General features: G+C 37.1%; 1 protein-coding gene across 1 annotated transcript; it reads left to right on the forward strand.

Annotated features, from left to right (window-relative positions):
* Positions 1–4,468: 4,468 nt before the first annotated feature.
* Positions 4,469–26,043, forward strand: ebf2 (EBF transcription factor 2). Its single transcript, XM_051108862.1, has 16 exons — positions 4,469–5,019; positions 6,526–6,682; positions 7,352–7,409; positions 7,692–7,747; positions 7,838–7,911; positions 9,344–9,412; positions 19,287–19,368; positions 21,382–21,523; positions 21,728–21,858; positions 21,970–22,096; positions 22,589–22,677; positions 22,765–22,830; positions 23,376–23,553; positions 23,692–23,877; positions 24,009–24,173; positions 25,373–26,043. Exons 1-16 carry the CDS (start codon positions 4,886–4,888, stop codon positions 25,402–25,404), a joined length of 1,746 nt encoding a protein of 581 aa, XP_050964819.1. The 5' UTR covers positions 4,469–4,885; the 3' UTR covers positions 25,405–26,043.

Consider the following 26,043-nt stretch of genomic DNA (forward strand, 5'->3'; position numbering starts at 1 on the left):
GTGCATGCAAAATAAAGAAAAAGCATCACAATTTGTTGTAAATCAACAATTTCACAATTATGTGAATAATACTCTAAACTGTATATATTAATTGAATGCAAGAAAACACGTTGACAATATGAACATCATAACAATGTTTGTGTGTTATCCCTGTCAATTCATGTGTCTACTGTACTTAGTCCTTTAGCCAGACAGGCTCATGTCTCAAGTTTCTCATGCTGAAAGATGCTTACACATAGGCTCATGACCAGAAGGTGGGATGCAAGAAAATTGTCTCTGATATTCTGCCCACTGTCAAACCATTTGGGATTGAACGTTTGATTTGCATGTGTGGATGGACCTGAAATGCCTCTTTCATCTGAACCTTTCCTTTAGCCTAATTCCAAAATACTTTTACAGAGTTCACAGGAACCGCAGGTCACAGATGATTTTAAACTGGAAAAACCTGATTGCTGATTTTGAATAAACTGTGAAAGTTTATTCACAGATTCTTCAGCATTCAGTATATTTTGACAAGCATGTGTCATTGTTTGTTACCACAGCAATCGCTTCCGTTGCTTGGGCAGAATTGCAGGAAACATTGCTGGTTTCTTGTGCCATGTGAAAATCTGGCCACGTATCATGTAAGAGCTCATCTTCATGGTCATCTTCAAACAACAAACACACTAAAGGTGCCAAAAAGTACCAAGTACAAAAATAATATGATATACTTTTATCTCTATACGGAAATCTCAGTTGGCCAGACAGTGATTCACTTTTAACATATCATTAAAGTATCAGTGTCCAGGACACCATGAGCCCAGAGACTGTTTTTATACAAAGGTAATATCCAAATGAGCAAAACAAAAAGCCATATATCATAAGGAGACAATGACATGAGAAGTGGTAGCAATACAAAGTTTCAGACATTTACTAGAATATTACGAGCTAGCTAACTTGTATGGTAAGATGGGGTAAGATGCCCTTGAAGGAAGATGACCCCTCTATTTTCATTTTTCCCCTCCCCTCTCCTCACTTGAATTGGCACAGAAAGTGGCATGTTGTTAGATGTGCATTTCAGGCAAAAACATTGACTGATGCATCATTAACCTGCACGTGTTAAACTCGATGTGTATCTAAATGTTACAATTCCAATGTAAATGTACATCGTTCTTAAGGGGGGCATCGTCCCCTGCTACATATTTGAAAGAGTGCTATTTAAGATAAAGTGAAAGCAGGGTGGTTTTTAAAGAGTCAGCGGGATGCAGTTAATGGATCACGGGAGTTTTCAGCAGTTTCTTAAATAAGGGGACTCGGCTGTGATTTTGTGCCTGTCTGCGATGGTACCACGAGGCGCCGCTCAATCACCGATCGCAGGCTGCTGGAGGAGATGTGGACTATAAGAGTGAGTGGAGGCAGGAGGGTGCGCAGCGCATGGCTCTTTAACAAGGGCAGTTACGCAGCCAGGGGCGTCATTTTTGAAGGGGCACCAGTGACAGATCTGGTGAGTCAAAGTGGTGTAATGTATCTGCTAAGTTTAATACTTCAACTTAAGTACAAATTGTGGACAAAAGGACTTCATAGGTACTTTTCTAACGAAATATAATTTATGAACAATAAACAATAATACCTCTATAACAACCCTCTATGGCGCCCGAGGAACGAGGCATCGGAAAGGGCTCAAATTACCGATGTATGTTAACCCATATGAATAGCCCACCAAAATATTTATTTATTTACTTACGTACTTACATTTGAACTCTGTGTCTAAAGGAGACCTGGCCCAGCCGGTTTTCCCCAACGTCAAATAGAGTTTTTCTTGTTTTTTACACTACAGGGGACTAAAGATAGGCTATTATTTATTTAAGTATAAGTAGGCTGTTATGGGACTTTCAGATTTACTCTCGATTAAATGTTCAGGGCTAGTCGATATGCGTCATTTTAATCATGGCAACAATACATATCTAAATTAGGCTTGTCGCTTCATCTGAATGTTACAGGCTGCAACAAAATTCTTACAGATATCATGATCCTCAGTATGATCCCACGATTAACTACGAACTTATATTTAAAACTGCTTTACATGTATAGGTTATGCATATACATCCTATAGCAATATATAATATCAAATCTTAACTGTTTGTTCGTTTACATCGTTGCCAGATGTCTGTCCTGTCGCCCTATATAACAATGTGTAACTATATAACAAAACATTAACGTTGTACATTTCTGTAGAGCTAATTTATAACTGTGTGTAGGCTGTTGTAAAAAGCGCTGCACAGATGAACATTAAGTGCATGTGAAAAATGCATAAGAGCAGGAAAACTTAGCCAGCTAATTGAGTGCATGGTGCTGATGTGTTTAGAGCTTCGGAGAGGTTTAAGAAAATGTGCGTGTAAATGAGTATACCGATTTTAAAAGATATAAGTTCCCCATTAAATGCTAATGAATAATGAAACTGATAATATCTAATGAAATGTAAAATTATAGAGCTGAACCTGTTTTGAAACATGAGATATTTTGCTAAATATTTAAGTTAGGTCGCTGAAATAAAAAATAGTTCAATCCATGCAAGCCTTTTGAATCAAGAAAAACATTTTTTGTTTGTTTTGTATTAAATACCTTACTGCAGCTTGGAGTCAGTCTGTTGTTGCTCCCCTCAAGACATGACATTTGCTGACAAATAGCACCACCTCAGCCTAACTGCAGAAAAATTCTCTTAGGAAATAGACAGGAAATTTGACAGCCTCATTAGAAATGTACGTGCTTGGAAAAACATTAACATACAAACCATTAATATAATAAATTACTGGTACATTATTACCACACAAGCATAGACACGTTCAAATGTTATTTATTGTAATTAATCTAGTCAGAAAGATTTGCTTGCTCTCCATTCTCCTGTAGGTCAGGGGCTTAGGCTGCATGTTTCTCTGTTATTCCTTATTTCTCTGTTATGCCACATTACAAAAACCTCGGCCTGTAAATCATCAGAGTATTTATTGGTCTTAAAACAAGTTTCAAATAAATAATACATTTAATAGAACGAACTACAGAGAGCTCTACAAATTATGCCGTTCTTGCACATATAACGCTCAGCTAATAGCACCTGCTGGGAAACTTTACTGAAGCCTCTCTCTGGAAATCTGAATATAAATATATAATGATAAAGTAATAAGCAATAATAAATTAGCCTACTACAAAGTGGAAATATGAGATTACGTTTTTTCAAGCTTAGAAGGAAATATATCACCCAAAAAATGCTTTCTTAGTAGGCTGTGTTTAACGTATGGGCCAAGTTAATAAATGGAGTTTAAGAAATACTGACAATTGGATGATGTGCGTTTTCACACAAAACACTTCAAGTCCGTTTTTCGTTGACGTTTGGGCTTGGGTCACGGACGGAGCCTCATGTTTACTTTTTATTAAACAAATCGTACAACTTTATACGAATCACGTGGAAAAAATATATACGAAATTGCACACTCTAGCTACTGTTTCTCATGAGACCCGCTTGATCACATTCACGCGTGTGCGGCAGCTTTCCGAAAAAATCATAGCAAGAAATATTTATCATCGATTACTAATTTTTTAAATATGAACTACAAATTTGCAATGGTAGTGTGGCTAGCGATTTAGAAAAGAGTGAGTATCCTGCGTTGCGAGTGTGCATGGATTCCGCAACAGGTCACATAATAGGGTGAACAGCTGACTCCGAGGCGCGCTGGCAGATGGTTGGTATAAGCCGGGTGGTGGTGGTGTGTGTTTGGTGGGGGGGGGCTCACATTCATTGTTTAGTTATTTGAGCCCCACGCACAGACAATAACCCCATCCAGTAGCAAGAAAAGATGGAAAAGCTTCTTCTTACAGAGAGGAAATGGTCTAAAAAAAGTTTCGAAAAATCTCATTGTTTTGGCCGTCTGCTGCTTTCTACCCGCAGATGTCAGTCGTTCAAACTCATTTACTATTCGTTTTTCTTTGTAATGGATGCATTTACTTACATTTTTTATTTAGATGAACGTCTAAATAATTTAGAAAAATAATCTTAACCCCAACAAATAAACACAATAAATCATATGTAGTTAATTGTTACATGCAGCCATGTAGCTATGTATTACTGTCAGCTGACTCCGACAATTAGGCTAGATTTCTTTACTCTAATTTATAAGTTAATTTCCAAAGATGTGTCCTGTTTGTAGTGTTTTGGCATTTGGTGCGCTTTAAATAGGGCACTTTAAATTAAGACATTGAATGCAAAAAAATGAATAAATAAAAAAAATAGAAATTCTGTTTGTTAAGCGACGTTCTTTTAATATATTCCAACAATCAGTCAGTTACTAAGAACGTCAGAAAAGAGGACTTTTCAATATTGCAAATACGGATTCGCCCCTCCTCTTTTTGGAGCCCCGGCGGTGCAGCCCATTCATGCTGTGGGTCCCAGCAGACTCTCGCAGCATCATCACGTTCTCATGGTTTTAAACGGGTCCGATATCCATCCTCAGCAGTTACAGGGTAATCGGCAGAGCACATCACCTCTTCGGAGCATCTTGTGGATCTTTTAATTCCTGTCCCGAGTGGCTTTAATTGAAGCAGTTTATCTGCAGACGTTGTTTGGGAAGTGAATGTTGCTCCAGTAGAACAGGTGAGCGGCGAGCGGACTAGGAGCGTACAGCTTGAATGGGTCTCGAAGAAGGACAGATCTACGCCAAGACAGCAAGCTTCCAAAAAACTTATAAAAAAAAGGACGGAGTACCTCACGGGCTATTTTGGAGAATCTCGATATTCTAAACACTGGGAAAATCGATCTATTGAGTGATAAGTAGAATTTCCAGAATATTTTTGACTGTTTGCTCTAGGCTAGTGCTTTTGCACAAGAGGTTGCCTTGTCATTCCGATTTTGCTGTAAATGTTTGGGAGTCAAGATCACCCGGCAGGAAACATCACTGGGTTGAAAGTGGGAACTTTTGAAGAAGAAATGGATCCTGTTCGTTCTTGGGTGCGGAATGTCGGTGTTATTGATGCAAACATAGCGGCACAGAGGTAGGATATTCCTGCATTGATGCACACTTAATTCTTTTAATTAGCCAAAGCCTTCACATGTCAAAAAGACTGAAAATATTTATTTATAAACTGTCCAGTCCTCTAAATGTAGAACTATTTATTTACCATCCAAAAGAACAGAGCATTCGTGTAGGATTAAAATAAGTAGCGATAACGATTGTATGAGCTTTCAAAATATTTATCTACTAAATTTAATACGCGCGTAATATTTTATATAATTAATTTTGCTTAATAGTAGTAGTATTTAGTTGCAATCTGTTAGCAGTTAACTTTAAGAGTACCCTTTGTTGTCTACAACATTGCAAAAATAACTAGCAACAGGTCAGGCTCTTCTGTGGCGGTGAACGTAAAATGACACCGGTGATTAGTCGTTTCAGAGCTCAGCCTTCAGTGCTCTTGTGCTCTCAATAGCTTGAGGTGACAGAGTCACGAGTCGAATGAAAGAGGCAAACAAAACAATACAATGAAACCCGTATTGTGTCATGATGATATTACTTAAAACGCTTGAGCACGTCACTTGAACGGCAATTGTTTGTGTCGTTCTTCTTTCCATTTTATTTCTTGCTCATATGAAGAGCAGCATAATATTCTTTAAGAATCTGTTTAATGAAGTATCGGACAACTGATATCCCATACACAAGTGAATAATCTCAATCTTGGGAATTCAGAATAAAACAATTATAAATGTAGACTGCAGTAACAATTCTGATAACCTTATCAAGTATCTTAATATCAACGAAAACAAACTAATCCATTGCTTGGCACTAAACGTGTAAGTTTTTTTCTTTTCTTTTCTGATTTCATAATTCTATAGCCTAAGTGAATCGATGTTAACAGCCCAGAGCTGCGTCTCTCTGGTGCATTTGGGAACGTAGCGATAGACAGCGGTTTGTTATTAGATCGACATCTATGTGAAAAATTCTTAATTAGCTGACAATTTGTTTTCTGAACTCCAGTGTATATTGTTATTGTAGCTTTTTCAGGCTTGTGACGAATTTTGTGGTATGTCAGTTTTCATTATTTCATCAGATGGTATTAGAACAGTTGCAATATGGAAAAGCTTATTTTTTGACTAAATTTGAGTGGTTAAAAAAGTGCACATTTTGCTTTCTAACAATAAGTTATTATACGAAAAAAAAAACATATATCTGATATATATCATATTACAAATTATACAAATTTGTAATCGAATTTGGTGAGAGTAACTCATAAAATCTCAACAAAACAATTGCTACATTATAGGCTTTTCTACAATGTGACTACAGTGTGTTCACAAAAAGGTTTTAGGCTTAAAATAGTTATTGTTTTCAGCAAGACAACTAAGACTCACTTCAAATGTGGAAGTATTTTCCGGTATTATGAATTGTACTGAACTTATGATGAATATAGTGGATGGTGTTACATCAGTATATGGTCAGCTCTATATATTTGTGAAATGAATAAACAAACTGTCTGTTTTTGTTTTCCAAACCCCTGCATTCACAGTGGAGTGGCCTTATCCCGTGCTCACTTTGAAAAGCAGCCTCCCTCCAATCTCAGAAAGTCCAACTTCTTCCATTTTGTTCTGGCACTCTACGACCGCAATGGGCAGCCTGTGGAAGTGGAGAGGACAGCGTTTGTTGACTTTGTGGAGCAGGACAAGGTATATTCTACAGCATGTTTCACGTGATGATGTCTGCTACAGTTTGACCTTGGCGAGAGAAAACAAAACATTATACATACAGAATATAAGGAATATTTGAAATGCAGGAAAATTAGAGAAGCTATTCTTGTACTCTGATGCATCCTTTACATCTTCAGCTTCCTCCACCCAACTCCTGTCTGTATATGTCTGTCTATATATGTCCATTTTTCATTCCTTCTCTGTGCTGCCATGACCTAATAGAGACTCTCACACTCTAAAAAAGTACCTATTTTATTCACTTTAGTAGTGTTTTAACAAGCAAATGGTAAAATTAATGTTTGTAATGTTTCTAATCTCTTCAGTGTCAGTCTCTATTGGTAAGGCCTCACAGTATCACATGGCATGTTGTAATGTAAACAGTTGCCTGCATCTGTCTCCCTCCTTCTGATGCATCCCTGATCAATCTGATGTTTAAACTGAGCAGATGAGATGCACATGAAATCTTTGACAGTAACACCACTTGCTTCAGAGTGGTAAATGCACCATGTCATTAAAAAACTGCATATTTCAGTACCTGGAGTACCTTATGTAGTTTATACTCCTGTATGCTGGTTTAAATGTTAACTTTGTGTAATTAGAACTCTTTGTTCTTCCCATGTCTGTCCTTGCTGTTCTTCTAAGGAGCAGACGGGGGAAAAGACCAATAATGGAACTCACTACAAACTCCAGCTCCTCTATAGTAATGGTACGCTTATCCGTTTCTTCACATATATAAATATGTACATCCATAGGTATTATTCTGTTTGTTGGTTTTTGCAAAGCAAAAAGAAATAATTAGCTGATCATATTATGTGTTAAATGTGCATTTAAAATTCTTATTTCTGCTTTCTTTAATGAAAGAACTGATTCTACTCTTTCCTACTATTTGATCCAATGGCAGTACGGCTCCAAATCTAAGTCATTTTTATATTAACAAACTGCTAGGAGTACAACATCAACAAGGTTTGTTTGTTGTTTTTATTCGCAGGTGTTCGCACAGAACAAGACCTTTATGCACGTCTCATTGATTCTGTCACTAAACAGGTAAAGCACCATCACCTTTTCTGAGCTAAAAGTCTTTCAGCCTTTAGTTTGTGTTGATGACCTCTCTAAAATTCTTTTTGCATGGTTCAGCCCATATCATATGAAGGACAGAACAAGAATCCAGAAATGTGTCGTGTTCTGCTAACTCATGAGGTCATGTGCAGGTGAGAAAAAGCACAATCAAATCTGTAAATCTGCAAGATGACCATTTTTTTAAGGCATGCAGCAGATTCACCTTCCTCAGCCACGTTTCGTCACAACTCTACATACAATCAAAAATAAATGTTCTTTATTGACATCAAAGGTTCCATGAAGAATTATTGTGCAAAAAGTTCTTTATAGTGTTCTTTTAGGAACTGTGTACTGAAAGGTTCTTGGTTCTTCTATAGGATGAGTAATGTTAACAATGATTACCTATCATAGGACAAGCTCACATCCTCTCATAATTAATGGAAGATGCACAATTTTTGAAAATCTACACAGTATTGAGTACCATTGATTTATGACTGATTTCAGTCCCTTGAGAAGACATTAGCTCAGAACATCCCAAAATTAATCCACTAAAATGTAGTAATAATGCACACTATATTGTCTTGGGTAACGTTAATAACAGCAGTAGGAGCTTTTGTGTTTAAATCCATAGCTAGAAGTTTACATAAAAGAAATACATCTTCAGGAAACATGCTGTACATCAAGCCGCCTTCTAAAAACCAAGAAGTCACTTTCACTTTAAAGGTGCAGGAAAAAAAAAAGAAAAAAAAAAAAACTATTGTCAGTAATGTTGAAGTCACTTTCAAACCAGGCAGCTTTCTGTTGGTCAACGCAACAAATTTGCACAACCAACTTGAGCATGAGAGAAGTCTGTGTAGGGAAATCTTTCGCCTTCACACAAAATTCCTAATTGCAGATACAATTGATTGAATTTCACAAACGAAGCCTGCAGTGGTGTTCATTAAGAGTGTTCACAGACGACGATGAACGAGATGATTGATAATGCACGTTTTCAGTACAGAATAAGCACAAGTCAGTGTCTGTAAGGAGTACATGGTAGCTGGGCTAGGAGAAAGAGGAACAGCAAGTGTCACAGGAGACAGAGGAGACAGGGGGTGTGCGGTGACCTCAGGCTCGAGGACAGCATTAGGGAGGGCAGAGGGGGAGTCAGAATTGGCTCTGCCCCCATTGTGTAGCCAGCAGATGCCCGAGTGGGCGCTCACAGCTGGTTAATAACAGAGCTGATGGGGAAGGGGGTGCAGAGGGCAGGCGACACAGCTGGGGAGTGACTCTGTCTGACGGGGGGGCTGTGGGCCGGGGGAAAGGAGAAAGCATATAGGCAGATGGCCAGGGGTGGGGGGCACTTTTGTTATGCTGGTGGCGTGGTGCATGAGGTGGGGGATTGAGCGTGGGAGGGGGGACGTGCCCGTGAACAGACAGGAGGTCCACCGATGGTGTGTGTTTGTGTGTGTGTGTTGCTTCAGAAACAGCGATTGAGCTTGATCGTTCACAATCAATGTGACAGATTGCTGGCCTGCCTTTTCTGAGTCTTAATTGTACGAAGCAAGTTTTAATCATTCATTATCTTCTCTTTTTCATACGTAGTCGCTGCTGTGAGAAAAAAAGCTGCGGCAATCGCAACGAGACACCATCTGACCCTGTCATCATTGACAGGTAAGTCTGAATACCAATCTTGTCTTTTTTCCTCAGCCAAGTTGGAATGATTAATATGTGCACACAGTCCACAGTATAGATAAGTTAAATGAGTTTTAAGTTCACATGGCCCTAGTGAAAAATAAATATACAAAAAAGTATTTAAAATATGTTTATTTTATGCATAGTAGACTACAAACACATTTACATATTATGCACTTAATAAAAATACCCTGCAATTGTGCTTTTAGTGTACTAAACCGGTATATTTAAAGTCTGCTAAATTGGAGCAGCTAATTTTGTACTTAATGCACTTTAACTGTGCGGAAAGTTCAACTAAAGATACATTGAAGTATATTTGATTGTGCTAAAGTGGAACTATTGCAAGTATACTTAAGGTACTCTATAAATATTTTGCATTTAAAGAACTTATATGCAGAGATATTTTTCAAAGATCATACAGTCCTCATCAGTAGTGACATTAAAACATATTTTAGGCTTAATATTATGAAATGTGCATTGTGCACAAGTAGTACTCCCAAACAAAGTTTAATTACAATTTATATACCAGTAAGTCTTGAGCAATATGTCGGTAATAGACTTGAACTATACTCAGTATAAAATAAATGCATTTTAAATTTAATACTTTTTTTTACTAGGGGGTATGTGGTTTAGCATACTAAGAGTAGGTCTAATAAAATCTCCTTGGAATAAATAAATATAGTTTGGACTATACTTGCATGGACTATTTGAGCTACTGATTTGGGTTTTGAGAATGAACACAACTCTCCTTTATTCTTTGCTTCCTTGCTGAAAAGGAGTCTTTTTCTTACTTATTTCCTCCTTTTCCTATTCACTACATAAAACAGCTCTTAAACGCCCCATGCAAGTGCTCTTGTGCATACTGAATCATCCTTTCTCCCACAACCTGATCACCCCAAGCTATCTTTCAGAGATATGGATGATATAGTTTTCCTTATGTTCAGATCTTGCTTGATATCCTGTCCAAGCTAACATTGTTTATAAAGCGTCTCTGAGGATCTGCTCTGTCTTTCTCAAGTCAAGAGTGGAAAAAAAATGGACTATCGTCTCTTAGATTTTCCCAGAATTTCTTAGCACCACAGCTGTTTTTATAGTTTTCTCTCTCTCCTTCTGTCCGGTCTGCTCCGTCTGTCTTTAATTCTCCAAAAATGGCCAGACTTACCCAGAGTTTAAATAAAATTAAGGATTAGACAGCCATGTTTGGTATTGACAGTTTTTATTTATTTATTTATTTAAGTTGTAGACTAAACATTGCCTCATTATCACTGTAAAAAGCAATTTGTTGAGTCAACTTAAAATAACGTGTTACCCTGCTGCCTTAAAATGTTAAATTCAGTCAACTCACAACAGTTTAATCAACTTAAAATGTTAAGTTGTACTAAGTGACAACTTAAAATTTTAAGTTGAATCAACTCAATAAACCCAGCTTTTAAGTTTAACAAACCAAATTTTTAGTTTAGTTAACTCAAAGTTATCACTTAGTACAACTTAACATTTCAAGTTGACTAAACTTATTTGAGTTGACTGAACTTAACATTTTAAGGCAGCAATATCAAATAACAAATTGTGTTTGTTTGTTTGTTTGTTTGTTTTTTACAGCGTAGTGCATTATGATACTGAACTTCTCAGTTTTGGCAACAGTAAACATTTTCCTGGAATTTTCAGGGAGACAAAAAGATGAATTGTGTACCATTTTGAAAATATGTGTATTGTGAAACATGGAGATTCCACTGATAGAGTCAAACTGTGGATGGATTTGCACCCTGTCTTCTCTTTGTTATAAAATACCATTTGTCGAGCGATGCTTATTTTGAATATTTTCTAAGAAGATATTGCAGAAAATAGTATTTTCAATAGATGATTCAACCTTATTTAGATTTTTGGCTAGTTCTTCTTCCTTTTCTTTGCCACCTACAACCTTTTCTCCTAATATTGATATAATTAGTCAGCCTCATCAGGATCCCTCCCCAGCGCATGTGGGAATTGTGATCCCAAAGCACCTACACCCCCCTCCTTTTTTAATCTGTGTCCGTTTTGTTTGGACCTGCTGCTCTGTCTGTCTGTCTCTCCACCCCCTTTCTGCCTCCACAACTAATCCAGTTATTAGCAGAAGGGGAGAGAATGGCTCTCAGCTGATCCTGAAGGAGGCTTTTGTCACATTATGCTCCCCACGTCTTCCCTCGGCTCTTCTCGCTGCCAGAGTTTACGGCCTGGCTTTTTATCTTTACCTGACCATATGTTATATTACGTACTAATTTTGGCACTTTTGAAACCTTTGTTTATGTTCGCTGCTTTATAGAATTGCATGTCTTATCATGTGCTTGTGTCAGAATTAAACTGATTGATAGACCCCTTAGTCAATCCAACGACCCATGACTGATCAATAGCACATACTTTGATCCTGTAGATGAAAGCTGCTATTTTTAAAATGTCTAATCCAATGAGGATTGCAATGGACATTTTGGTTGGCATACGTTGGTGTACTTCAGTACTGATGGTTTAAGAAATATTTAAACCAATTTTTTAATTGTAAAAACGACGATATAGGTTTTAGTTTATAAAATTATCTGATAGCAGTGTATGGAATGTAACCATTCAGTTAAGTAAATGTGAGTGTGTGTTAAAGTGTCAGTTGTTTTTAGTGTTATGCAGAACATGCCTAAACTGGATTGGGGAAAGTTTGTCAGAGTAGAAGCACTAATTACATATAGGTTCATGGGTAAAGAAAGATAACAAATGTTTCTGAAAGCTCTAGTAGATCCAAGCTTCTCTTTTAACCTTTGTGGTAAATGTACAGCTGTAGGGCTAACAGCTTGAGGCTTAGCATGTCAGTACCACACAGGTTCAATAAATGGATGCATACGACCAGTGGGGGTTGAAAAAGAACTGCTGAAAAGAAAGAGAGGCTTGAAAGGGGATCAATCCCACGACGGGTTTTGTGGAAACAAACTTAAATAATCAATATGATATAATCTTGTCAGTAGAATGAGGCTGATGGATTGGTATGCTTATTTATTTGTTTGTTTTCTTAGTGATTGCTGAAAAAAAGTTAAGATAATAATTTAGCAATCTGCAACATTTCCACAAAATTTGGATGTAGTTATAAATACCAGTCCTCTACTTTAATGCTGACTGCTGATGTTTGTACTGTATTGATGTTACCTTTGAATGAATGAAATCCTGATTTCAGGATTTATTAAAAAGAAGAAAAAAAAATCAGTCATTAACACACTTGGGGCTGTTGTTTTAAAGGCTGGTCTGAGATAGCATTTCATTTGCATCCTTAGTTCTATCTGAAATGGGTGCTTTGATTTGGGAAAAAAAAAAAAAAAAAAAAATCAGAGTAATAGGAATGGTACCATCTGTCCCCTCTCACTTTGCTAATCAAACCCAGGGGAGTGCAAAACTACTCGATCAATAGAAAGACAATTAACTGATCCTGAAGGAAAAATTTAGTTTGGCAACACAACACCAACACCCAAAAAAACAGCAGCCGCTGTAGGACAAGTGAATGGCAGAACAACAACAAAAAAAGCTTTTCTTTTCACATATGACCTGGATTGTGCAGAATTGTTTATGATGCAATGCCATGTTGATTTGTGCCATACTCATTTTCTCATGCTGTTTCAATATCAGTGAGATCAGCAGCAGAACTTTCAGGACCATTATAGATATTTGGAATCAGATATTTGGATTCTGAATGGAGAAAAAATGTATACATACTTTTTTTTACATTTTGTTCTGTTGCAACCTAAAGCAAAAAACTTTAAATTATTTTTTTAACAAAAAGGACAAGCGTCATTTATAAAAATACATTTAAAAAATTAAAACATCACATTGCATAAGTATTTGCTATGACACTTGAAATTTAGCGCTGGTTGCATGCATTCGGATCATCTTTGAGATTTAATGTCTGTAACCTTTGATGGCAGTCCATCTGCTTTAAATTCAATTGGATTTGGAAGGGCGATTTCTGTCACCGCTGTGAGGAACAGTGCTGCCTATGGTGCTAAAATATAATGTCCGTGGCTAATCCATAGCAAATGTGTACACATGCAGACAGGAGTGTGGGGAGAGCGGGAGGGAGGAACTGTGTTGGAGGAGAATGGGAGGAAGAAAACAGTAGAGAGACTGACAGGGCTCACAGCAGGCCTGCTGGGAAGCTGTCAATGGCCCTATCAACCCTGACCTGAGTCCTGACAGAGTCATCACACACACACACACACGAGTCTGATCTCTCACAAATGCACGTTTATGATGTCAACTAATTCAGGGCATCTGTCCTGCTGAATATATCCCAAATCCTGCAGGATGCACAAACAGGAGTGGGAAAGTGGGACGTTGAGGTGTACAGAATGTAGCTTGCAGGATGAGATGATCTGGATCTGCTCCAGATTGCTGGCGAGCAGACACACACACAAACAAACAGAGGGGCCAGGCTAGCACCAGGGGGCATCATTAACTCATTAGTGAAATTTAAGACAGTCAAGCACCACTGCCTTCACACACACACATACACACACACAGACGTATATATCCCTACACATGACAGCATATGAGGCGGAGGGCTAATTTCATCAGACTGGCATTTATAGCGGCATGGCTGCTAATTAAGTATTTTCTGTAGTATCTGTGGGGAAAAACTGCATTTTTTTTTTCTTCTCAAAACTCACATCAAGCTGTTCTGTGTGAGATGTTCAGTAAAGTGAGTGCTGGCATCCTCCATTCAACCCCCCCTCAAACTCACACACACACACACACACACACACACATAAACACACTCCCAATTTGGAAACAGATGTTGTTTGTCAGATCCTATCATTACTGGCTAATTAAGCAGACATCTTTTCCTTCTTTTCTCCTATCTGCCACTCATGTATTCATGCAGATTGTCCTGTCTTTGTTTCCCCACAAAGATGAAGGCTTGTGCAGAAATTTCATTTTCATTTTCTGCATTGGTTAAATAAATCTGCGCTTAAACAGACATACTCAGAGGAAGCACTGAGCATTATAATAAATATGTGTGAAAAAATGGCCGCAACCACACTGGCTATTTTCTAGTCTATTTTATTTATTTATTTATTTATTTATTTTTAACTACTAAAACTAATACAGCTCCGAAAGTACCATCTGTTTCAGTCTGCGTATATATAAGCACTATTGATGAATTTGTGCACTATATATATATATATAAAGTAAGTAAATTAAAAAAAAAAACGATATACTACCAGTCAAAAGTTTTTGAACAGTAAGATTTTTAATGTTTTTTTTTTTAAAGAAATCTCTTCTGCTCACCAAGCCTGCATTTATTTGATCCAAAGTACAGCAAAACAGTAACATTTTTAAATATTTTAACTATAAAGAACTTTTCTATTTCAGTATATTTTAAAATTTAATTTATTTCTGTGATTTCACAGCTGAATTTTTTGCATCATTACTCCAGTCACATGATCCTTTAGAAATCACTCTAATATTCTTATTTGCTGCTCAAAAAAACATTTATTATTATTATTATTATTATTATTATGTTGAAAACAGTTGAGTACATTTTTTCTGGTTTCTTTAAAGTTCAGAAGAACAGCATTTATCTGAAATAAAAGCATAATTTTTTTTATAATAATAATAATAATAACAATAATAATAATAATTAAAAATTATACTGACTCCAAGCTTTTGAATGGTATAGTGTATAATGTTACAAAAGCTTTTTTATCTCAGATAAATGCTGATCTTTGGATCTTTTATTCATCAAAGAATCCTGAAAAACATGTACTCAACTGTTTTAAAAACTGATGATACTACTAATCCTAATCATAAATGTTTGTTGAGCAGTAAATCAGAATATTAGAATAATCTCTGAAGGATCATGTGACACTGAAGACTGGAGTAATGATGCTGAAAATGCAGCTTTGGACACAGAAATAAATTACATTTTAAAACATATTTAAATAGAAAGCAGTTATTTTGAATAGTAAAAAAAAAAAATATTTCACAACATTACTGATTTTGATGTTTTTTTGGATCAAATAAATGCAGGTTTGGTGACCAGAAGAGACTTCTTTAAAAAACATAAAAAATCTTACTGTTCAAAAACTTGACTGGTGGTGTGTTTTATAGTGTGTTTTTGGGACTTTGCATGGATCAAATTCCATGATCAACATTTTTCTGAGTATGTTTTTGTATTAACTGCTGTTACTTTGCCCCGTTGACAGTCATAAAATATGAAAGATGAGCCACGTGCCTGAAACAGATGAATAGCACATTTTACTACTGTGTTTACAAAGTGCTTAACAAAGCATTCACAGAAACAAAATATGAAATAAGAAAATGCATTAGTGAAGAGAATGAGAAATAACTAGGGGAAGACTGCTAGTTAACTAGTATTCTTTAAGACACTTTTTTTTTTTGAGTGCTGAGTGAGTCAGCTGCTTGTAGGTGGTCAGTGAAGGAGTTTCCACAGCTTAGGACCATAAGGACTAAAAAACAAAGAACAAACTTGTTGAATTAAAGCAAAATAGAGTGTGCAATTTCTAAGTAACTAATCAAATAAGCAAATTTGTCCTTTGTATAAAACGGCAGATTTCCTTGCTTCAGTTGCAACACAAAACTGGGAAAACATGCATAATCAAGATTTGCATTTCTTTCATCAGCATTTTTTTTTATAAATATTAAAAAAATGTAATAAAGAAAATTTACAAAATTTAAATGCTATAAAATAGAAGCTCCCACATGTGTTGACAGAGCAGATGGTGAAAAAATTCTTGAACATAACTTTTTTTCAGAAAAGGCAAGAGTCCAAAAGCAAGATGTTGCTTGGTAGCTTTTATTTTTCTTAGTGTGGAAGCAAGTGTGAAAGGTCCCGGTGTGGTATGTGGTGATGGAGGTATTGATTTTTAGAGCCGCTATGTGTGCCCTGTTAGTGGGGTCAGAGGTTGGGAACGTGCCCTGTTAACCCCTCGACCAGTCTGGCCCCAAAGTCTGCCAAGGGATTCTGGGAGCCCAGAGTATTTATGACCAGTCCTAGCTAACCTCTGCTACCCAAAAGCCCTCCGACGCTCCCCCACAATCCTCACCTACAGCACACAATTCAGCGGCAGATTTAACCCACTTTTCTCTTGTTTGTTTGTTTTTTGTATTGCTTAGAAATAGAGAAAGTGAGTACGTGCATGTACTGAACCGTGAACATCAGCACATCATGTTTGTAGGTCGTTCTGATAGTCCATCTCTAATGAGCAAAACATTCAACTTCTGTTGTTGTTTTGAGCTGAACGTGTTGTTGTTGTGATATAAAGCTGAATCTCTGTGGACGAGCGTCTGTTCTCACACACATGTGGCGTACAGTCGTTGATGTATTGCCGCTGAAACTTTTCAGCATGTCAGTGTTTCGATGCCGCACATCTGGTTTCCTAATTTTCCTCCCCCTCTCCTCTGTGTCACGACACTGTTTTGTTTTTCTAAGAGGAGCGGGAGGGAGGTGAGATGGACAAGGGGAAATACTGATGAGTGATGCTTCTCAACATATCAACAGTCTCTTTCTCAGCCTTTCTTTCTGTCTGCGCTCAAACGACTGTCCAGTAAAGCATATTACTTACCGTTCAAGTGTTAAATACATTAAACATCCACAGTTTACTTCTAAAGTGTGACGATATCAACTTCTAGTTATCTAGACAACATTTATTAGAGTTAATTACAAAGAAATGGCAAGTTTGAGTTCCAGATTCCAAGAAACTGCATTTCAGTTCCAAATATGTATCACTGGTCCACTATGATGACCTTATTCGAATCAGTCTAAATATCGCAACAGTGCAAAGCTTCCGTTGTTATTATTGAACTTTTCCTTCCGACACGACAGAGATGGAGGGGTGTTGTGCTGAAGTTGCAAGGTTTTCCAGGAGTCCTAATTAATTATGCAAGATGGGTCTAATTATGATGCAGTGAATGGATACATGGCAGAAGGTGCGAGGCAGCGAGGCTTAGAGATTTGCATGCTAAGTGAGTGGGGGAGTGACTAATGCATGTTAATGCTGCGTGGCCCGTGTGCTTTCATTTGCCTGCTTGCAGCTGTGCTCTATGATTTCATTAAGGGCTAAAAAGTTTATCTTGTAGTTAAAGTGAAAAGAATGGTACGTGGAGCTTGGGTCAGGCATGAAACGGCACACGAAACCTCGACGAGTCTGTTGTATGATATAAGAGAGATGGTTGGTGTAGTGATGTAGTGTTTATGGAGTGTCCTTTGTTAGAAAGTACAGATCAAAAGTACAGCTATAGCCAATTAACTGGTCACCTTTGTTTTTGTTTTTATTCAGATTCTTTGTGTATCTAATTATGTTAAACTCAGGTATGGAATGAATTATTATTGTGACTGTCTAGCATCAGTTAAATACGATTTTGAAGCACAAGAGGTCAGACTTGCTGATTTGATGTGGAGTTTGATGTGTGTGCAAAATGCAAGAAGTACTGAGAAACTATACTTAAGGAAAAGAATGAGTTCAGGCAGCAACAAAAGCTTGTTTATTAAGAGATAAATCTGTGTCATGATGATCTGTCAGATATGTAGGCCTACTTTAATTGAGTTAAAAGTTTAAATATAGTTATGAACGGGCGTTGATACACCCTTTTTACTGGGTGCAGCAGCCCGGTGAAATATCGCTGTGCCTCAGCAAAATATATAAAAAGATAAATCTTTGTCTGACAGTGGGGATTAACATATACTCTTCTTAGAATTGTTTTTTTTTTTTTAGATAATATTTCAGCAAGCATGCTTTTCACTTACTTTCCTTAATATTGGGACAGGTTTTTTTGTTTATTTGTTTGTTTTCGTTTTGTTTGTTTTTTTCCATGGGACCAGTGCCTCAGTACCAATGTAAGACCAGAAACACCCCAGGCTCTGAAGTATAATTGCTATATGAAGTACAGTTAGCAATTTACACCCTTTGGACACATGCTGTTTGGATCATGATGGCTGTGCTTTGGATTCTTTGCTTTAGGGGGCGTTTAGACCTTCTCACAAACTGCTGAACTGAGTTGCACAAAATGCATGCATGTCTGTTTGATCTCAGATATTATTAATACAACAAACAACTGCAACAACAACAACGATACACATGATAACAACAATAATGCAGATGTTGTTGTTGTGGCTAAATTTATTCATCCTGATTTTGGGATGGACTAGTCCTGTGGTTTCTGTCTAGAATATTATTTTAGAAGTTAACTGTATAAAAACACTTATTCTTCTGTCAGTTTTACAAAAACAAACCGTTCACAGTGATTGGGGTGGTAGACAGAGAGGGCAAATTAGTTTTACTTCAAGACCTAGGCTGTATGTTGGTGAGTTGATCTCATACTGTACAAAAAGTGTCATAGAAAACTAAACAAAAATGTCTTTGAAATGAAACATTGAAATCCAAAAACACTGCCTCAAACTACAGGACCAAGTTCATATGGATACTTGGCAGTCAATAATTTAGAACACAAAACACATTCAGGTTTATCCTAACTGCAAATGAACCCATGTTTAATGTAGTCTGCTTTCTTGCATAGGTTTTCATGTTTTTTAGTGGTGAGGGCATGACACACCAACTGCAAACTGACTTTCATACTATGTACAACCATTATCAACAGCAAAATATATGGGAAGTGTTTCTTCTCCCTTTTAAAGACAGACATACATTTATTTATTTGTTTGTTTGTTTTATTTGTGAGAAACAGTGTACTTGTGTAACAGTAAAATTTGTGCTGTACAGTGTATTTGTGGGAATCTCTACTATATCTACCGTAATGTTCCCCTTCTTTCTTGAATAAAAGGTATGTGGTTTACAGTTTGTTTCTCTGTGTGTGTTTGTTCCCACAGATTTTTCTTGAAGTTTTTCCTAAAGTGCAATCAAAATTGTCTGAAGACAGCAGGGAACCCCCGAGACATGAGAAGATTTCAGGTATGGATCATTTATATCAGGCCGTTTTTGTTGCAAGAAGAGCCCAAATCACAGTAAACCCCTTTTTTTCTGGATTTAGTATTTTCCCCACACTACCAAGAAAATATTCTTAATCAGGATCTTGATTTTATTTCCAGTAAAAATATCCAAACTTTCTTCAAATAAGAGATGCATATTACAAGGGCATTTGATAAAATAATAAGATTTGTCAAAGAATGTCATCTTTTTTTAAGCATGAGATTTTAAGCACAAATCTCACTACATTTAGAAAAAAAATAAATAATAAAAACTTTAAAAAATGAATAGATTTAATATTGTATGTATGTATGTATTATTATTTTTAATTAGGAATAGGTTTTGCTTGTAGTGTAGTAGTAGTTTCTTTTATATATGTCTGGTAACCGATACAATGGTTCTGCAGAGGCCAGTTATGTCTCCATGTAGCTTTGGATGAACGAAGTGTGTGATTTCTATAAATTGTTTAAATACAATATATCATAAGATAGACAGAGGGAGTGATCAGAAAAAAAAAAAAAAAGCAGAAAGCATTAGCAGGAAGCATCATCAGGAAATCAGCCAAGGTGCTTCAGGAAGTTGTCAGGATTTGAGTGATGGGCTCCAGATGGGGAAGGTCAGGCTCTGTGACCCAGGAAGTGCTCACTGGGGACCCTCCTGCTTCACTTCCTCCCACTTGTCTTTCACTAGTGGAGCCACGATCTGACATTTCATCCCTCACTCTTCATTCCCCTGCTGTCCTTCCTCATTTGTTTTTGTGCATGTATTTTTTTTTTCTGAAGTGTGACATTTCTTCTATGCTGCATATTTGCAGCATCCCTCATATCTACTCTTACGTGTTGTCGTTGTTTTCTCTTCTTTAGCTGCACATGTGAGACTTAATATTCTCAGTTGTCTCATATTATATTAAGTAACTGTCTGTGATTCTTTAACTTTTGCGTCAGTTTGAAACAGTATGAAACAGTACATTAGCATGTGGTTTGAAACCCAATTAAAATGGGGTTTTTGGAAACGTGTCTCAGTTTGAATGGTCACATTGGATGTCAAGTAGTTGTTTTTTTTAAGATGGACATACATGGTGGGATTTTAGCTGTCATGTGAGCTTGATGATGTTTTTGACCATCAGGAGAAATCATGTCAAATTCATTGATGCTTATTTGGTTGAGACTTGCTTTGTGCAAAAAAAATGAAGAACCCAAGCAGCTACTGATAACCTTTAAGTGTTGAAAAAATTCTTTGATTTTTTTTTCTGTTCTGTGCTCTTCAAACAAATCCTTTGCTATACCCATCTTTGCTATATCAGTTTTCTTTTCTTTCTATTTATATCCAAAGCTATGGCAGCAAAAAGTAATGCAACAATTTTACCAATCCATGTTTCAAAGTAAAAAGCACAATAACAGCTTATGAACATATAAACAGTATGTTGTCTTGTGAATTTCGTACCAATATGAGATGTCAGGATGAACATGAGTCATCAATATGGCAAGTAATGTAGACACTGCATATTTTTTATTTTTAAAAGGCAGAAGTAAAACCAAGTTCTGGATTCTTTAGTCTGTAAATGAAAAAGAAGGCATAAATCAGGTGAAAAGATGGTGAAAAAGAGTGAGAATGTAAATTAGATTATTGGGAAAAGAATAAATGAGAACATGGAAAAGCAAGAGAAAGATGAGAACTGAGAATTTTAACTGTAAGAAGAAAGACGAGAGAGAAACACAATACTAGGGAGGAATTCTGTCATTATTGCAATTTTCTCTTACTCTTTTTGGTCCCTATTTATGTAATGCTCTTGATGACAAATTATTTAACTACAGCTATAAAACTGTGAATTGTAAATCAGCAGCAGTTTCTACAGAGGACATTACAAGGATATCTTTTGAGATAAATCATATTATCATTTTTTTTTAAATGGCATGACATTTAAATGTTTTTATGATCTACATGAATCTCCTTCAAACTCTTTCTGATATCAGTAAGTCTTTCTTTGCTTTCCAACAGGTGGTTCTGTCGACTACAGTCAATGTGGATGGTCCTGTACTAGCCATTTCTGATAATATGTTTGTGCACAACAACTCCAAACACGGACGCCGCTCTCGTAGAACGGATTCAAACGAGACGGTGGAGTCCAGCATGGAATATGGTGAGATTCAGTAGAATTTACATTGAAAAAACATTTTAAAAATGTTTGCATTAAGCAGGGTTTTAACCGCGATAGCTTATTGTGAAAGAGCATTAAAGAGTAGCTCTGTGTTCACTTACTGAGAGATGTTTCTTAGACCTTGAGTAATAATTTCTTGCATCTTTAATGCCTTTTGCATTTCTCTCATTTCTCTCTATACTGCAGCTACTCCCTGTATCAAAGCCATCAGCCCCAGTGAAGGCTGGACTACAGGCGGGGCTATGGTGATTGTGATTGGGGAAAACTTCTTCGACGGTCTGCAGGTGGTGTTCGGGAGCATGCTAGTGTGGAGTGAGGTATGCATTTGTGGAATATATCGAAGCGTGCTTCACCTAGTAATAAGCAAACTTTTCTAATATTTCGAAAATTGCCTGAAGGATTGAGTTTTTGTGTCATTATTCGTGCAGCTAATCACTCCTCATGCAATCCGAGTTCAGACTCCTCCTCGACACATTCCGGGGGTTGTAGAAGTCACACTGTCTTACAAATCTAAGCAGTTCTGTAAAGGAGCTCCGGGCCGCTTCGTTTATACAGGTAAACACACACCCAGACATCTGCACTCATGCAGAAACACAAATTTGACAGTAAAGCGTATTGTGTTGAAGTGCAGAGACAACTGTACGTCATTTGTAGATTGACTTCTTCAAGAGTGGAAGCTCTGTGGCTCTTTACCACTTTCTGAACATCAAAACATTGACATGTTTGTCACCTTCTGGCTCATCCAACAGAGGTGCTGAGTAGAAGGGGAATTTAGAGTGTTTGGAAAAACCTTTTTGGAAACAACTATTTTTCCAATTCTGTTTGGTGCCACTAGTGAAGAAGAGATTACATACTTCAACTTTAACAAATTATGTACACAAGGCTATAATACTGAGGATGAGAGTGGTTATGGATTCATACATAAATATCTCACCTGATTTTGTTCTGTAAACACAACTACATACTATGGGGTTTATGCAGACGGTTGAATATGTGGAGGGATGTTTTAAAGACGAATGGATTCTCACATAGTACGGTTATCTCTAGCGCTGAATGAGCCAACTATTGACTACGGCTTCCAGAGACTTCAAAAGCTGATCCCTCGACATCCCGGTGACCCTGAAAAATTGGCAAAGGTTAGTAAATACTGCTATATGCATATGTCTATTAATAGTACACACTAACATTTTAACTCTTTCTGGAACTGATTTTCTTTATTTTAGGAAATGTTACTCAAAAGAGCAGCAGATGTTGTTGAATCCCTTTATGGAAATACCACCAGCAATCAGGTAAACACTGAAGTGCAATGGAAAGTAAATATTATACATGTTGAACACACACATTGGGGTCCAAATGTCTCAGACCACAAGTGATGAACATGCTTTTTATTTTTTGTTTTCAAGTTACACTGTCAGCAGAACAGTTTGGGTTAAAAATAAATGGAAATGGAAATGAAAAACTTCTGAAAGCATAAATTTCAGAAATCCTTTGTATTTTATTATGTCCTCCTTTGGCAGACAGGATGCACTGGCATGAACTCCACATGTTTGCCTGATGATCCCAAGATGATTATTATTCAACATACTATGAAAATGTTCCATAGAGCATCATTTGTACTTCAGTGGAAGCAAGGACATTTTTAGTGACCCACAGATTTTCAGTGTGGTCTCAGAACTTTAAAAACAACATATACTAATCTCAAAGAGCTACAAATTAATGTCTGCTGTTCATGCAAACAAAATTATTTGCTTAACGCAAGCGATGTCACTGAATTGCTTTTCCTGTTGTGCACCGCCATGAATCAAAACCTCTCTTTGATGTTCTGTCGGTGCAGGACATGCTGCTGAAACGGGCTGCAGATATAGCCGAGGCTTTGTACAGCGTCCCACGACCTCACAGTCAGCTGCAGGCCATGCCCAGCTCCCCGGTGCATGGCAGCGTCATGGGCCTCAGCTCTTATCCCACACAGCTGGGTGTAAACATCGGAGAACCCGGGCAAACCAGCAGCCAAGGTAAAGACAATTACTCTACGATTTCGTATATATGGTGTTCCATATATAGTTAAGATTCAAATACAACAATAAATATCATCATATCTCCATATCGTCATATCTTCATTAGTGTTGTGATTTCTCTTGTTTTTATTGAAGGTTACACGCGTAACCCAAGCAGTTTGTCCCCACGGGGCTACCCTTCAGCATCGACCCCTCAGCAGTCCGGCTACGGATCTAACGGAGGCATGAGTGCGAGTTACGGGGCGGTGCCCATGAGCGGTCTGGGTGTTTCAGGGTCACCTGGCTTTAACAGTGCCTCCCCAAACAGCTCTCCTTATGCTAGTGAGTTTCAGTTTTGTTCTTTTACTCACATTTACTTTGCACCATTTAATATTCCTTCTGCTTAATAAAATAGTATGAATTTTGGCAATCAAATAAGTATTTTGCTATAATTGAAACACTCTTTTTTTCAGTCATGCCGTCTAGTCCCACTGTTCCCGGATCCAGCTCATCCTCCCTCTTGCCCTTCACATCTTTCCCATCCTCCACCAAACAAAAAAGTGCCTTTGCTCCTGTCCTGAGACCACAGGGTTCACCGTCACCTGTCTGCCAAACCTCAGGAGGATCCAGCTTTAGAGGTACAACTGCTATTCACAGATCTTCTTACCATATATAAGTTTTGCTTAAAATATATACACTCTCAGGCCATCATCCAAGATGTAGATGAGTTTGTTTTTTCATCAGATTTAGAGAAATGTATCATTCCAACACTGTCTCATCAAAATATCCTCTGCAGTGAATGGGTGCCATCAGAATGAGAGTCCAAACAGCTTATATAAACATCACAATAATTCACACCACTCCAGTCCATCCAACAATATCTTAAATGGAAACCTGTCTCTTTGTAAGAAACAAATACCTCCATAATATTGCTTTCTCCAGCAAAAAAAGTCATGTTTTATTCTGACGGCACCCATTCACTCCAGAGGATCCACTGGTGAGCAAGTGATGGAATGATACATTTCTCCAAATCCGTTCTGATCAAGACACAAACTCATCTGCATCTCAGATGGCCTGAAGGTGACTTCATTTTTGGGTGAACTATTCCTTTAAATGTCACACATAAGTAAAACATTTTGTGTCGACAGTAACTCATAACTTATTTCTTGCTATGGAAATATAAGTAGGGACGCACGTATGTTTTTCAGTCTGGTTCTCATGAGAGCACCTGGAGATTTAGTTTGGTGCTCACCCTGTATGTAGTGTGACCCATAAAATGTAACTATATAAAAAAAATTAATAATAGTAATGATTGTTGTTATTGCACTTTGTTTTTTAGTTTTTGAATAAAATAATAAACAAAATGCTATGAAAACACTATTATATTGTAAATAAAAAAGCGAGTACTAAATAAAAGTAACATTATTTTATAGTGCACTTAAAAATACAATACTAATATTTACATTTTTATTTATTTATTATTTGTATATGAACTATCATTTTCAAGTCTGAAATCAACAAGCTTTTATTTTGGCGGGTTGCTGGCAAGTATAGGCCTGTCTGTGACCAGTTTTGAAGCGCGTCAGTGTATGAAACATCACGGTTTTGCATTTTACTCTAAAACTGGCACCACACAGCCTGTATGTATGCTATTATTTATACAGTATTACAGTTGGGAGAGTTGGTCTAAACTTATTTACCCAGCACATTTCTTATTTTGCTCATGTATGTGCACCTGCACACCAAAGCATAGCTACTGTTTACTGAATCATCTCTTTGACAGAGCTACATGTTAATGTCATTGAATATGACCATCATTTTTTTCTTTTATTTCCAGCAATGACAGGCCTTGTGGTTCCCCCAATGTAGAGGATGAGTGTTTTCCAGTCATGAGCTCTACAGTCAGTGGCCAGAACTGGACCGACAGCGATGTTGTCTCTGTCAAGCCACATTGAGTGAAAAAGATAGAGTTGTCTAATCTTCTGATGAAGAGGCGTCAACAACAATGACATTTTCAAAACCTTTTGGGAACCTTCTTAAGACGTATCCACTCTATGCACACCGTTTGCCTCTGATTGTGAGGAGGTTGCCAAAGGGATGGCGTTACTTAAAGGTTCTTCCAGCCACAAAATGCCAAAAGACATATAATTTATCTCAAAACACGAGACTTAAGACTGTTACACGTGTTTGGCCGCGTGTTCTCGACTGACACGCCGGTCAATAGACTTTCACCGCAGTAGATGCCAGTAAATGGGATGTCAGTTGTGTCAAAGATTTTTTACCATATGCTGATAGATCTACATCCCTAAACTGAAATTGTTTTTAAAAGCATATATCAGGCTTTTCATTTAGAGAAACAGAAAATGTCTATTTAGGTTTAGGTTTATGATGAACTGATTACCTCATATATTGACTTATTTAATGACAAAAACTATATAAGTTATATTTTTAGGTTAAGTACTAATATAAGGAACCATAATTGTATTTGCTATTGTTATTGTTATCTAA

This window comes from Labeo rohita, chromosome 5 (genome assembly GCF_022985175.1).
Source record: "Labeo rohita strain BAU-BD-2019 chromosome 5, IGBB_LRoh.1.0, whole genome shotgun sequence".
NCBI classification, from domain to species: Eukaryota; Metazoa; Chordata; class Actinopteri; order Cypriniformes; family Cyprinidae; genus Labeo; species Labeo rohita.

Bases quoted from the DNA above. Each gene is read 5' to 3' on its own strand.
- ebf2 (XM_051108862.1), top strand. From the start codon at position 4,886: ATGTTTGGGAGTCAAGATCACCCGGCAGGAAACATCACTGGGTTGAAA. The intron at 6,683-7,351 runs GTATATTCTACA...TCTAAGGAGCAG, and splicing joins ACTTTGTGGAGCAGGACAAG to ACGGGGGAAAAGACCAATAA. The intron at 24,174-25,372 runs GTACAACTGCTA...TTTTATTTCCAG, and splicing joins AGGAGGATCCAGCTTTAGAG to CAATGACAGGCCTTGTGGTT.